Raw genomic sequence first — 14,294 nt, 5'->3', positions numbered from 1 at the left:
AGTTTTGTCAAACTTCTCTCATCAGCCTTTAGTCTAGTTGAGGGTTCTCCAAAATACTGGAGTTCCTGTTTCAACCAAGAAGCAAACAAGGAAAAACAAATTTTAGAGAGCCCTTTTTCATAGTGTATTTCTGCTAAGGTGCTGCTTCAACCTTGGCTTTTAACACTCCCTGATGCCCTCTTCTTTTTTCCCACCTACTCCTTATCATTGGGTTTTTTCCAGCCCATAGATCTTCAGACTGAAGTCACCCTTCAGTGACATTCTTCAGTGATCTCCTCTGCCATTTTTAGATTACACTGGTGCTAGTGACATAAGATTTAAGACTTGAACATAAGAATTTCCGGGGAAGAAGTTGATTGATTTTTTTTTGTTGTTGTTTCTTACCCCAGCTTTACATCCATTATGCAGGAAAGCATAAGAGTCAGTCCATCTATGGTAACTAAACTCAGAGCCACTTTTCTAAAGGTAAATATGAACAGTAGTGAATGTTTTTGAACACTTCAGGTCAGCAAAAGCATTTGTTAAATGGGCCTTGAGGTTGCAAAGTCACAAAAGAGTCAAAGCTTTCCTTTACCAACATTTTCTATAGCCACATTTTTTAGACTGTATTAAACTAACTCAACTTCAGTTTTAAAGAAAATAAACCCCAAGTTATGCATGTTTTTATGTAACTTTGTCATATTGCTGCTGTTAGGCAAGTCTCATCAGACAGGTCTGCCTGTTACAGTTATTTGTACATGACATTGGGGTGTAGGTGGGATCCTCTGTGTGTGCATCTGGGGAGCCTGAAGGCATTACAAAGCTTATGTTGGCTGTGCCTTTGCTCTGTCATGATGATCTGTCATCAGATAAAAATCTTTTCTGTAGAAATAAGAACAGGAAATAGCATGTGGGGGAGTGTAAAATTATAATAAGAAAAATGCCTCACGCAACTAGATATTAAAAAAAAAACAATGAAAAGGGGAATATTATCATTATGAATGGTTGACCTTTTTTGACTTGTAACAATTTTGGGGTTTTTTTCTGTAGACAAACCTTGTGTTTCAGCAGTGCTCTTCAGGAAGAATTGAGTGTTCTGAGTTACAAGTTAAGAGCCTGAGCAAGAGAGTTCAAGCATGGAATTTATTTTAGAAAGAAAGATGCGAAGTTTAAAATGTTAACTTTATTTTTAGCTTGCTTCAGCTCTTGACTTGCCACTTCTCCGTATCAATCAAGCAAACAGTCCTGATCTCCTCAGTGTATCACAGTATTACTCTGGTGAATTGGTTTCCTATGTTAGAAAGGTAGGCATTTGAAGAGACTTAATTGTCTTGCTCTCTAATTACTTTTTCCTTAATAAAAGAATTATTGTTTTTAATGAGAAAATACTGACTGCATTTGTTTCTTCTCTTGTTTACAAAGGTTCTACAGATTATTCCAGAAAGCATGTTTACATCTCTTCTCAAAATTATAAAGCTTCAGACTCATGATATTATTGAAGTGCCTACTCGCCTTGATAAGGACAAGATACGAGATTATGCTCAGCTTGGACCACGATATGAGGTGCTGTAAATATAATTCTGAAAAAAACACCCTACAGGTGACAGACTACAACCTCAGTTTAAATAGGTGCAGCTCCACAGAGTTACACATTAACAGTGAAGTTGGATTTGGTGACTCAGTAAGAATTAAAATTCACTGTGTGTTATCATGATTATACCTTAAATTTCATGAAGATAGTTGAGTAACGTTTGCTTTTCTGCTTGTAAAAGCTTAAAAAATTGATGCTGTAGAAAAGGACAGAAAAACTAAATATATTTACGGGTGTAAAGATTTTTTGATTTATTTAGATAGAAGGGGTAAAAAACTCTAAAAAGCTAAGTCTGAAATCAAGCCCTCCGCCCAGGAGAAGGTTAAAGACTGAATAATCCAGGAGGGTTAAGCTTTTTGCTGCCCTCAAAGAGGAAGACAGGATTTGGTTAGATGAAGCTACTATTACTGGCTTTTTGTCTGTGGGGTTTTTTCTGCACTATCAGTTTGAAAATGTGAGCAAACATTAAAATCACTTGGTTTTAATAGAGAAAGATACGGAGAAAAAACCTGAGCAGACCAGTAGCTCTTTCCCTCAAATAACACATCTTTTAGCTCTCCAGCTGTCAGTTAAAATGCCAACTATTTCTAGGGAATTTTGCCAAAGTGTTCACTTCTTAAGTGTTTTATGCTAATGCACCCTGTATTCTCTAGTTAGGCTTAAGTTCAAACCTGGACCCAAGGTTTAGACTCCCACACTGAAGTCCATTTGTTTTGTGTGGGGGTGGGAATGGAGGAGGAGGAGGAGGCAGTATTCAATAATACTTATTTTATTATGAGGAGGTAGAGGGAAAAGAACTTAATATCAGACAAAAGCTTTTCACTTAGGATTTCTGTGGAACTGTAAACACATTCTGAGTTTCTCTGTTATAAGTGTCTTAAAAGCAAAGACTGATTTGTGTGAACTCTGAGCATAAGGATGCTCAATTAATAATTTAGAACAAAACGAATGTGCTACTGTATTACATCAGAGGAGACACTGAAGTAGACTCGTTGCTGGCAGTGGGCTTTATTATGGAATAACGACTTTGAGCTGTGTCCTTGGCCTGGTCAAAGTACCATCTTAGCATGTTGTCCATGACATTTTGTACACACATGATGCAGCTGGCAAAGTCTTCCCTCATAATCTTTGTAAAGCCTCTGAGGGGTACCTGTTCTTTCCTACTGGTAACAGATCTACATTGATCTAATGAGAAGAAAGATTATTACTGTATTACAACTAAGTCTAGAATAAGATGTATAATTGAAAGTATATCAGTGCAAATTACTTTAATCTGAAATAGGAAGCTGCCACTGGGAAGGATATTTATTTTTGGAGTAACTATTTCAATATACTGAATCACTTCAATGAATTGTCTTCCCTTTGTCTATTAAAGGTTGCCAAGCTAACTCATGCAATTTCAATCTTCACTGAAGGAATCCTCATGATGAAAACTACTTTAGTTGGAATCATCAAGGTAAAGTCCCATTATTCCAGTAAGAAAAAGTCATATGCTGGCAATTAGTACTTTAGCACAGGTATTTCAGCACACAAAGCAAAACCTTTATGAAAGATAAAAAGAGAAGTAGGAAAAATATGTTTGCACGTAAATTTTCAAACAATGATCCCTAACTTGGCATTCAGATAAGAACTGAATTATTTAAGGTTGTTGAGAACCCACAGTTCTCACTGTACATTGATTCATCAACCTAAATTCACCCCCTTAATTGTTATTTATTTCTACTGGGAAAATGACTGCAAGCTTTTCCAAAGAGCTTTTTCTTCCACTGGCAAAGACTTTTCTTCCTACGTTAAGGTACTTCTTTTAAGACTTCAGGAGCAGGCATTCTTGATGCATCCTGGCTTTTTATAATTGTACTGCATTCTCAGTGGATCATTAACAAAAGTTGAATATAGGATCTATAAATCTTTACCATTCAACTTAAATGATTCCCTTATATCTGGTGGATGTATTTAAATGTTTATTCTTTGAACAAGCACTGTTGGGAAAGTGCAGTTGTTAGCATTGCTTTTCTATTATATCGTAAGTACTTAGTATCTTTCTTGGTACAAAAGAAATCTTTTTCTTTTTTTTTTGTTTTTATACCTTTCTGACTTTCAGAAAAAAAATATGTTTCTTCTACCTAGGTGGATCCAAAACAATTACTAGAGGATGGAATAAGGAAGGAGTTAGTAAAACGAGTGGCTCTAGCGCTTCACAGGGGACTCAACTTTAATCCTAGGGCCAAGGTGTGTAACTACTTGACTTTTATTTTTTATGTATCTTTTTTGTGTATTTTTAATGTGTCTGGGTTTGCTGAGACCTCTTAGTAGGCTACCTTCTAGAAAAGAATTTTTACTTTTCTACTGATTTTCTTTTTGTAAAAAATGTGCACTTTTTTCACTTTCTGAAGGATGTTTTGAAGCCTTATTTGACATTTTAAATAGGTTTATAAACTGCTAAGATTACACATAATTCAGAACCATGTTTTTACTCTATCATCAAGTGTCTTGTCAGCTCTGAGTTCACAGTTCTGTCTTTGTGTAGGAGAACTGATCACAACAAATGATATGTGAAAGCCAGGTAAACATCAAAAGGCAATTATAGACTAAAGAGTGTGACTCCTTGTTTTGATCCTGTCCAGATTCTTGAGTCTTCCAGATCAATCAATAGTACCATGGAAGCCTAAAACAAACATTAAAAGCAGGAAGAAAAAAATACTTAGGAAGAAGAATTACTTAAGATATCAAACAACCTTTGATAAATTTCTTAGTGCTTTTCAGTTCTGCCTGGAGCATAGTGAAAAGCATTTAGAAGCCTTACATGTTTTCTTTGTATTCTAATCATTCACTGTTTTTTTTAATCTTTTCATTTTTTTCATCTCTAGCCAAGTGAACTGATGCCCAAACTGAAAGACATGGCAGCTACTATGGATGGGTTCCATCGATCATTTGAATATATCCAGGATTATGTCAACATATATGGTTTAAAAATTTGGCAAGAGGAGGTGTCTCGTATTATTAACTACAATGTGGAACAGGAGTGCAATAACTTCTTAAGAACAAAGGTGCTAGTCAAAAACAAGAATGAGTAAAAAGTTGATAAATGTTTTTAAATTTGGATGTTAAAGCTTGTTAATGATGGAATATATGTACCCCATGGTGCAGAGGCCATACTGTTGTGACTTCCCAAGCTTATTTTGAATTATTTCAGCATTCCCACAACTGCGTAAGGAGAGCAGAGTACTTCAAACTGAATGTTATGTCCTTCAACTGAACAATATCCTTCCTCTATTTCTCAAAGAAACCAGAAAGTACTGAATCACAATGGTAGTCCCCTCTGTATCTGTTGTTAGAGATGAGAATGCAAACTTGGAAAGATTTCAGTAGTTACCATCTCTTTTCATGATGTTTCACAAGTGGTGGGCTGAATAGTTCTTCATTTTAGCTAACTAAATGTTGTTAGTCTTACTACAGAAAGGAGCAGATAAAATTCTCACCAGGATTGTAGGTAGTCCTCTTGACCCCCATCCTTATCTTCTACTTGCTCTTTGTCTAAGATTTGGGTTTCCCTTTTGCTTATTCTGGTTTTTGTAGTGTTCTGCTATATGTAATTAACAATATTGTTTTACAGTGCACTATTTTTAAGTTAAATGTAAGGAATAAAATTTGTAAGCCAATTAAGAAAATGCCAATGGCAACACTGCAAATTACAATTTATTTTGCAGATTCAAGACTGGCAGAGCATATACCAGTCTACTCATATTCCTATACCAAAATTCACACCTGTGGATGAATCTGTAACATTTATTGGTCGGCTTTGTAGAGAAATCCTGCGGATCACAGACCCAAAGTAAGTGCTGTGTGTCACAAACTGCATCACAGTGCCATACATTGCATTGATCCAATCCCACCATAGACAAATAAAATATACAACAAATAGTTTATTATTATAAATAATATAAAATAATATTATAAATAATAATAAAATAATATAAAATAATAATAAAATAAATAAAATAAATAATAAATAATAAAAATAAAAATAAATAATAAATAATAATAAAATAAATAAAATAATATTATAAATAATATAAAATATAAACAAATAGTTTATTATTATTTATTATTTATAAATTTATTTATAAATATATTTATTATTATTTATATTGTATACAACAAATATCACCATCTTTATCTAAAACCAAACATAAGTGGAAGAGAGAAACCAGGGAAGGGTGACTGAACCTTTGCTGTGAGAGGAGTAGCTAAACATCACCTGAGATACTTAGAGAGTCTTTGCAGTCTCTGCCTGAGTAAGATAACTCAATTCTGCAGTTATCACAGGAACTGTCTGCAGCTCATTCTGAAGTAGTTATTTGTTCAATTTTTCCTCAGAATCACGTGTTACATCGACCAAATGAACACCTGGTATGATGTCAAAACTCATCAGGAAGTAACCAACAGTCGCCTTTTCTCAGAGATCCAAGATACTTTGGGTACCTTTGGTCTCAATGGTTTGGACAGGTTGCTGTGTTTCATGATCGTGAAGGAGCTGCAGGTAATTTTTCATCATTGTTTTCCCAAGGTCAGGATGATTTTATTGTTTAATAACTCCTTGTGAGATAAGAGAATGGTTCATTTTTGAAGTGGTAAATTGCAATGAAAAGTGTTTGAAGAACCTGTGCTCAAACCCAAAGGTGAAAATTCCAGTTACAGAAATTGTTATAAAGGTTGGTCCTCTTGAATGAATGTGTAATACAGGCTTATGCCTTACATTAAACAGTGGTTTGTAAGGAATGCTTTTTGAAGGTGTATACTTTGTGTATACTCAATAATCTCAGGTCAACTTCTATTTTTCTGTCTAGATATCCACAAAGAATTAGATGGTTTGGGTCTACTATGATATAAATAAGTTGTCAGTTCTATGTAATGTTTTTTTCCCTAATATCTGTATGTGAAATCAAGTTGGGGGCAGGGGGCAAGGGGTTTCTGAGATCAATCCAGGCCTAGCTTGGTTAAAGATTGTAAGGGAAAATAAGTTTTTCCTCAAAAATTGAATTAATGGTTGTCTACAATGAGTATTAGGTATCAATGAAGGGGGTCTTCTAATTGTCCTAGCACTGATTAGTGTAACTCAAAGAATTTCTCATCATCTGTGGAAATATTCTTTCCCTGCTGTCAAAAAGTATGGCTGTTGTACCACCAAGATAAAGCATAGAGTAAATGTGTGAGGATTTTACTTACTTATTTCTTCTTTTTATTCAGAATTTCCTCAGTATGTTTCAGAAAAATATATTGCGTGACAGGACAGTACAGGATACTTTAAAAGCACTTATGAATGCTGTCAGTCCTCTCAAAGGAATTATAGGTAAGTACTTGCTGGAAGAAAGCTATTGTCTTTGAGCACTTGCATTTATTTCTTGTCTTGTTCTTTTTTTAATGCCTCACTCTTCTTTTCTCAGCAAATTCAAACAAGGTTTATTCTGCAGCAATTGGGAAAACTCAGAAGATCTGGACAGCATATTTAGACTCCATAATGAAGGTAGAGTTATGTGACTTAGTTGTAGTCAGAATTCACTCTAGGCTCTTTGGTTACATACTTTAATCTGCTTATTTTACAATATTGTCTTGTGCCAACCTGGAATTCTGTAACATCAGAAGTGAAGCAGGCCTGGGTTTCTGAGAGCTCCTGAGCTTGCTTTGTGGGGACAGCTCTCACTACACAGTGCTTAGTGCTGAGATTCATATGTAATAGTTAGGCAAAAACATAGTCTGGCACTAGAGATCTGACCTGGGGAGACTGAGCTGGTGCTCTGTATCAGGACCTCTGAGGCTGCCCACAGTACTTAAGGCTAAAGTTTGGAGCAGCAGCATTTCTTGAACTTGCCCTGTTCACACAGAGGGCAGCCTAATGGGCCAAAATTTAAACAAGCAGATTTCTTGTAATGATTCTTTGTGCCCCAAGTTTAGAAGACTGTGAGTGTTTGTTGTACTGAAGAGAAAAGGTCAGGGAAGGAAGGGGAAGGTTGAGCTAAACCAGCCTCTTCTATCCCTGCCATTGCTGACCCTAAGGTCTGGGGAGAGGTGGGGAAATGAGTACAGACTTTTTTACTTACCAATGAAAAATGAGCAAACAGCTGGAATTTTATACCTGCAACCTTTTTAGTGCCCTTTTCACACTGTCTTGTATTTGTTACCATGAGCTGTGTGTAAATCCTGAGAGCCAGGACTGCACCACACAGCTGGGTCTGCCTGTTCTGGCTGCAGGCAGTCACAGTCAGTGCTCAGTTACCAAAATGAGGAGGCAGCTCCAACCACTATCAATGTCCCTGCTTTGGGCAGCCCTACAAAGGCTGTTAGGTGTAATGAGGACTTCATGCAATCTGTTTAAATTGTTACTCAGGAAGTTTTTCCTGAGTTTGACTTTTCAGCCTAACACTCTTTTTGTTTATTTTTTGTTTATTTATTTGTTCAACAGGTTGGTCAGATGCAGATTTTAAGAAGACAGATTACCAATGAATTAAACTATTCCTGCAGGTTTGACTCCAAGCATTTGGCTGCTGCTTTGGAAAATCTCAATAAGTAAGAAGCAAAATGTTCTGAAGAGCTTCATGTAGCACTGTGATGTAAAACTAATCTGAACTATAGCAAAATAAGGAGTCTCATTGGATTCAGGTTTTTGTTGATGAGTATTTAAATTTAGACCCAACAGAAACATTAAAAATAAATAACTTGGCAAGTAATATGTAAGAACATGCTAATGGACAGTGCAGCTTCCATTTTCATTTGGTTATACTTGAATTTGAGGCAATATTTGGATGGGAAGAATAAACAGTAAAGCTGTGCAGTGCTGATTTTAAAATAAATATGATATTTATGAAAACATACTCCAGAAAAGGTGGTTTACTCCTGTGTGCAACCATTTACAGGTTTTGTATCTTTGAATTTTTAAAAGTAATAAGACATGTGGCATTGTATTGAGTTTATTTGGAGATAGCTTAAATAAATATTTAATATAATCAATTTATATTCCTTTTAGAGCAATACTAGCTGACATTGAAGCCCATTATCAGAACCCATCACTGCCTTATCCTAAAGAAGACAACACTCTTTTGTATGAAATCACAGCTTATCTGGAAGCAGCTGGCATTCACAATCCATTAAATAAGGTCAGGCTTACATCCCTGTGCTTGGTACAGTTTGACTTTTCGATTTTATTAACTGAGAAGAAAAAATAAATAGGTGGAATAACTTTATTCCTCTTTTCTTTCCCCCTCAGATCTACATAACAACAAAACGTCTGCCATATTTTCCCACTGTCAATTTCCTATTCCTCATTTCCCAGTTTCCAAAACTTCAGTACAACAGAAATTTAGGTATTGTATAAGTTGTTTTTTGTCTACAGTGAATGAAAATCCGTGTGAAATTATCTGTAGAGAAGATAGTAAAATTATCTGTATAGAAAATACTGTTTCTGACTTTAGTCCATCATGTCCAGGCAGGTTTGTTACAATACTGAAGTCAAATACATACTGAAGTAGGAAACGGAATCCAAATTTTTTATTTTCTCATTCCATGCATTGTCTTGGTTAATAACATTAAGCCATTTGCTATGGAAGAAATGCAACTGTTAAATTAGTTTTGATTTTTTTTATGTGTCAGCAAGCAGAAGGGGAGACACAGCAAAAAACCTCATTAGACTGTATTACGTAAGTTTGCCTCTGCTATGAAAAGTATGTCCTGTTTTATAAACATGTTGGTTTGGGCTTTATTTTTCCATGTAGGAATGGTGTGCAAGCGGGCAGGTGATCAAATTGACTGGCTGCCTCTGGTGCTGGGACTCCTTACCCTGCTGAAACAATTCCACTCCAGATACACAGAACAATTTCTGGCCCTGATCGGTCAGTTCATTCGTTCAACGATGGAACAATGCACCAGGTATCCATGTTTTACCTTTTACCCAAGTATCACCTCTGTGAAAGGGGGTTCTGTAGGATTACACTTTTTTAGTATGTTTCTTAGCAGAACATTGACATAATGACATGACAATATATTTAACTAAATATAAAGATGAAAATACTATTTCTTTTTGTAATGGAATCACATGATGCATAGTGGAAACAGTTATTTGAAGGCTGGAATTTTCATGTGATTTTACCCAAATAACTGATTAGCTAGTAAGTATATGATCTTCATGATTCTTTAATTTTAGCCAGAGGATACCAGAAATGCCTGCTGATGTAGTAGGTGCCCTCATGTTCCTGGAGGATTACGTTCGCTACACAAAGTTACCAAGAAAGGTAAGAGAGAATTCTGTGCCTCCCATATGTGGCACAGGACTCCCCTGCTCAGTTCAGAGCAGCCAAATTTTAGTTTATGTTGTAGTTACATACTATTCAGTTTGATCCCAGGTATTTACTCACAGCATCATTTATAAGTGAATATCCTAAATAATGGACTTGTTCAGCTTGTCCAGAAAACAGTATTGGCCCCTTCTAGATGTTCTGTAAAAGTCTGCCAAAAAGAAACTTAGATGAAAAATCTGTTACCTGATAGGAATGGGTCATAGTGAATTCTTTTGCCCTGTACTAACTACAAGTTGTATTGCTTCTGTACTTTGTGTAGCTGTTCTTCATCTGGTTTTAGCATCATAACAGAAGATTATTTTTGAGAAAATGGGGGATAAAAAGTACAGAAAATATTTCAACTCTGAGTGGATTTAAGAAGAGTCTGTTTCATTTAATCTTCAGAGAGTGTGTGTACATTCACTTTGGGGAAGGGAAGAACTAAAATAGAAGTTCTGACATGTTGCAGAATTAAGTAATAAAAACACACCAGAGTGCACATCCTAAAGCCTGGGTGGTCAATAGTATTGTGTGCTTGATGCAGAGATGAAAAGTGCTTGTCAGTGAATGAATGGAGCATGTGAATACAAAATGAGAAAGCACCTAACTGTGCCTTCCTGTTCACCTCAGGTTGTTGAAGCACATGTGCCTAGCTTCATTTTTGATGAATTCAGGACCGTTCTATGAATATGGAGAAGGACCAAGGCTTTACACAAAACCCAAAATGGAGAGCTGGGGCCCGAAGATGAGACAAATACTGCTTGTCAGAACTGCATCTTTTCTGTGCTTTGAGGCAGTACCTACAACTGCCAATGTAACCATCTGCACTTGTCTATATAATTAACACTTGTTTGAGTCTTGGTATGATATACAATTTGTATCTCATCCAAACTGTGTACATTTTGTACTGCGCATTATAAATGCTGTATGTAATTGTTTATGTATAAACCATTTAGGTTTTTATTCTGAAGAACTGTTTGTGGAGGTCTGACATTTTATACCACAAATGGACAATGAAATTGGAAATAAAGGTGTTGGATAGTTTGCCAGGAAAGATGATTGCAAAGTGTCAGTTTTCCTGTTAAAAGAACCATTACTGAGAGTGTGAATATACAGTTGAAAAAAGGTTTGGTATCTACCTGTGTACTAAAAAATGTTGATTTTTCTTAGACGACAGAAAAGTAATTAAATATCCATAGCTGAAAAGTCCTATAATGATATTTACAGGCACAAATTATTCTTTCAGTGCAACTGTAACATGACAAGTGTTGGAGACAAGGTGTTTATTCACATAACTTTCAGTTCTGGCATGAAATATTCTACATGTGGCATCATTTTCTTGCTTAGGAGCTGTTGTGGGAAAGCCAGTGGGGGATGTTACTGTATCTCTGAGACACCTTGATTATCAGACTGAAAAAGAGGAGACATATTCAACAGCTGAAGAAAAAGATGACTTAAAAAGGGTCAGGGGTGCCTAGATGAAAAACTAACCCCGTATTTAAAACAGCAAGAGCAAAGAGGAAGGGAAGTGCCCCAGGACACTGGTCTGACCTGCATCATCCTCTGGCTGCAGAGATGTGTCCTCTTTACCTGCCCTTAAATCCACTCACCTTTTCACTGGAAACAAGAACAGGGACTGTGCTGTTTCTCTCCACCACAGCCCATAGTGGGAGCTGCTCCCACACATTCCCCTTGGGCTGGGTTCAAATCTGCTGAATGAATGACAGCTCAGGTCCCAGCTGGTTACAGCTCCAGAAGCAACCCAAGCTCATGGAAATTGCTCCCATTACCAGAGGAATAAATAGATTAATATTAATGAATTTAGGAGGAGGGAAGGGTTGGATCAAGAAGTTACTGTAATCTTGCAACTCAAAGGTTAACCAGTTTTTAATCAAGTGAGAATGCCTGAACTTTCTGTTACCAGCGTTGGGCCCTAGTAGGGGAAAATATCCTGTGGGTACCTGGCCAGCTTACAACAGAGAGGAGAGGGCTGTAGCTCCCACCCCTGTCCTAATCCCCTCACCAAACCTTTATCCTTAAAACAGGAGCAGCTGCTTCCTCAGGGACACCTCACAGCCTCACAATTCATCACAGGTTGTGGCGGAGCCCCTGGAGGAGTGCAGCCTGTCCCCAGTGTGTCACCCGTTCCATTGCTTGGATGACTGGACATGCCCAGCAGGATGCTGGGGAGCCACCCAGCAGTGTCATGGGCACTGTATGAGGGCATGGTTGGAAAATGAGTACAGGATCAGCAAATGATGTAAAATTTTAAGGCTTTATCTGGCAAGGAGCTTGCCCTGTTATGGAACCAGACAACTTCATACAGCTGAGCCCCAAAGCAAGGCTGTTGTGAAGCACTTTGTAGGATTCTTGGGGTACTGGCACCAGTTGATCCCATACAGTTGATACCAATTGATCCCAGTTGATCCCATACAAAAGCACAGGTTTTAAGGTCCCTGTATGATGCAGGGAGAAAGAGGAATCAGTTTGTACTGAAGAAAGGTGAAAAGGGGACAGCTCAGCAGGCTGACTGCCCTGCAGCCAGGCTGGGTCCTAAGCAGCCTTGCAAACCTTTTGAGCTGGATGTCTTTGTTTTGGGAGATAATGTCACACACTAGAGTTTGAGGCAAAAAAGGTGAAGGAAGGCTGCTACCCCTGCTCGGCTCAGGCAGCTCCACCACACCCACAGAGACACACAACCCCTCTTTCTTTCCCCCAGCATCATCTGTCAAGGGCTGAGGCAGTGGAAGGAGCCTGATGTTATCCTGACAAGCACAAGCCTACTCAGCAAGGTCAGGGGAGCAACCAGCAAGCAGAATGATGCTCCTGCCATTGGAAGAGACTCCATCACCACTCCTGAGTTATGTGCTGCCTTCTGGGTGATACAAAAGGCACTGACTGCATGGGTTAGTGGGCAGCTGGACAATGCAGAGGAAACCATTGAGGGGGTCAGGATTTATGGAAGCCCTCAACCCCAAAATATGTGAATTTGAACCTGTAGACTGGATGTGCTGATGCTGAGGTCACCTGGGGTGTCAGGGAAGAGAGGAGCATGATGTCTCAGCTGACTGATCAGATCAAATCCAGGGCTCTCATTCCTCTGCTGCTTCAGGACCATCCCTGACACCAACCTTCCCTCACTGGCTGAATCAGTGCTGGATCCAAGACTGGTGATTTTTCTGATATCTCTCTTAACTTTTTGTCCCCTATTCTCTCACCCTCTCTCTTTTCTTTCCTAATTCTATGTAACACAAATCCTGCAGTCTTTCCCAGGTCATGCAGCTTGAACATCCATGTATTGTGACTTTTGTTATCAGCCTCTGTGACTGCCAGCTTGAGCACTTACAATAATCAAACTATCAGTATTCCTTCTACAGTTCTAATTAAAGCTGATGTTCAAATACAGACCTTGAGTGTCATTTCACCTTAATCCAATTAAGGGGGATCTGATGCTTGAGCATTTCCTTAGACCATAATATTTTAATTGCTCTCCGCAGGAGGGCCAACTCTGAGACTAAGGTTGGACCCAGCCACACTTGGGTTCCTCTCTGAGGAGTTTAGAAAGCAAGGGGGTCCCATCTGAAATTCCCCAGGTTGCCCAGTCTGGGTTGACACAACCCCAAACAACAATCTCCATTGAGACTATTGCAGTGTTCAAAAAGAACCATGCCTTGGGGCAGGACTGCCTCCTGGCCCAGCACTGCAATGCCTGTACAAGGGTGTAACCTTAAGCATCTGACTGGTTTAATCACACTAAGCTGATGCAGAAAATACCTCATTTCTCTGTCCTCATGTCTTTTAAACCTATGAATGTTCTTTTCTTTTCTATCTTGATATTTGGCAAATAAGCACTTTCATTTACTTGTCTGAATATAACTGAATAAAAACAAGATAATCCTTTCTACAGGTATGCCAGTCCATAAAAGCAGGTTATAATTATATTTTTATGGTGTGCAGCTCCCCAGAGTATTGTCCCAAAGTATCAAGAGTCTCTTAGCAGCATCAGGCAGTGATGTCTGGTAATGCAGAAGTTTGAGAGTAACAATACCTTCCCATTATAGGCTTTCATTTATCTGATTATAAAAATGATATGTGACAAATACAGTAGCTGACACGTACCACGTAGGCAGTATCTGATCTAAGTGCCCCAGGCTGGGCTTGCAAATCACACCTGTTTGCAGTGTTAATACGTGTTGTTTTCGGAAGAAAAGAACTCTGGACGAGATAAAAATGCAGACACCAAATACATAATTGAGAGACAGAGCAGCTCCATGGATGCTCTGTAGTCATTAAGCAGTGTACTCTGTGTACCAAGGAAACCAAGGTAAGTCAACATCCAGCTTCCACCACCGTGCACTTTCCTGTGGTTTCCCAGTTACTGTATGGCCAAGCCTGAG

The 14,294-nt window shown here is 38.0% G+C and overlaps 1 protein-coding gene across 2 annotated transcripts in view; it reads left to right on the top strand.

Moving 5' to 3' along the window:
* WASHC5 (WASH complex subunit 5) overlaps nt 1-10,951 on the top strand; it is a 28,047-nt gene extending 17,096 nt beyond the window's left edge. For both annotated transcript variants that reach the window (XM_071738371.1, XM_071738372.1), the window contains exons 14-29: nt 390-465; nt 1,173-1,283; nt 1,402-1,542; nt 2,946-3,026; nt 3,698-3,799; nt 4,438-4,617; nt 5,278-5,402; nt 5,948-6,110; nt 6,818-6,920; nt 7,015-7,094; nt 8,031-8,134; nt 8,592-8,721; nt 8,832-8,928; nt 9,337-9,490; nt 9,765-9,852; nt 10,528-10,951. In XM_071738371.1, the coding sequence (XP_071594472.1) occupies nt 390-465; nt 1,173-1,283; nt 1,402-1,542; nt 2,946-3,026; nt 3,698-3,799; nt 4,438-4,617; nt 5,278-5,402; nt 5,948-6,110; nt 6,818-6,920; nt 7,015-7,094; nt 8,031-8,134; nt 8,592-8,721; nt 8,832-8,928; nt 9,337-9,490; nt 9,765-9,852; nt 10,528-10,584 (1,792 nt within the window). In that variant the 3' untranslated portion in view covers nt 10,585-10,951. The remainder of the gene's footprint in view (nt 1-389; nt 466-1,172; nt 1,284-1,401; nt 1,543-2,945; nt 3,027-3,697; nt 3,800-4,437; nt 4,618-5,277; nt 5,403-5,947; nt 6,111-6,817; nt 6,921-7,014; nt 7,095-8,030; nt 8,135-8,591; nt 8,722-8,831; nt 8,929-9,336; nt 9,491-9,764; nt 9,853-10,527) is intronic.
* Nucleotides 10,952-14,294: the final 3,343 nt, after the last annotated feature.

This window comes from Heliangelus exortis, chromosome 2 (assembly GCF_036169615.1).
Source record: "Heliangelus exortis chromosome 2, bHelExo1.hap1, whole genome shotgun sequence".
Classification (NCBI taxonomy): domain Eukaryota; kingdom Metazoa; phylum Chordata; class Aves; order Apodiformes; family Trochilidae; genus Heliangelus; species Heliangelus exortis.
This window is presented reverse-complemented; position numbering and strand designations above follow the sequence as displayed.